The 502-nt window shown below is 60.6% G+C and overlaps 1 protein-coding gene across 1 annotated transcript in view; it reads left to right on the top strand.

Moving 5' to 3' along the window:
• Positions 1 to 352: 352 nt before the first annotated feature.
• AAMP (angio-associated, migratory cell protein) overlaps positions 353 to 502 on the top strand; it is a gene marked incomplete at its 5' end in the record, with an annotated part of 3,610 nt that continues 3,460 nt past the window's right edge. The window contains one exon of the mRNA XM_009580801.1: positions 353 to 472. Coding sequence (XP_009579096.1) covers positions 353 to 472 — 120 coding nt within the window. The remainder of the gene's footprint in view (positions 473 to 502) is intronic.

The raw sequence follows: 502 nt of genomic DNA, 5'->3' as shown, positions 1-502 counted from the left end.
CCACCCTGGCTTTCCCCAGAGAAAGGGGCTCCTTGCCAGGCTGCCGTCCCCCGGCCGTTCCTGGGGCAGCCGTCACCGCTCAGGGCTGTGATGCTCTGGGTTTGCTTGTTTCTAACTTGCACTCCGGTAGAGAAGCCCGTCGAGCCTCCTGCCATGGCGACTCGCCCTGAGCTCGGCAGCCTGTGCTGCCATTCCCCCATGGGAAAAATAAATTCCCACTGGTTTGGGTTGGGAGTTCGGCTCACTGACATCCCACCCAGACCTGGCGTTGCATGGGGTTTGGATCACCTGGGAATATCAGGGGCGTGAGCGGCATCCGAGTCATGTAGCCTCTCTCTTCTCTTCTGTGAAGCTTCTGTTTTCTGCGTGAGCCTTGACCCCAAGACCAATGCGCTGGCGGTGACGGGCGGGGAGGACGACAAGGCCTTTGTGTGGCGTGTGAGCGATGGAGAGCTCCTGTTCGAATGCTCAGGTGAGGTGCTCGAGGCTGTCCGAGTGAGCG

This window comes from Fulmarus glacialis, unplaced genomic scaffold (genome assembly GCF_000690835.1).
Source record: "Fulmarus glacialis isolate BGI_N327 unplaced genomic scaffold, ASM69083v1 scaffold31156, whole genome shotgun sequence".
Taxonomy (NCBI): Eukaryota; Metazoa; Chordata; class Aves; order Procellariiformes; family Procellariidae; genus Fulmarus; species Fulmarus glacialis.
Note: the sequence above shows the minus strand (reverse complement) of the source record. Positions and strands in the feature narration are given on the sequence as shown.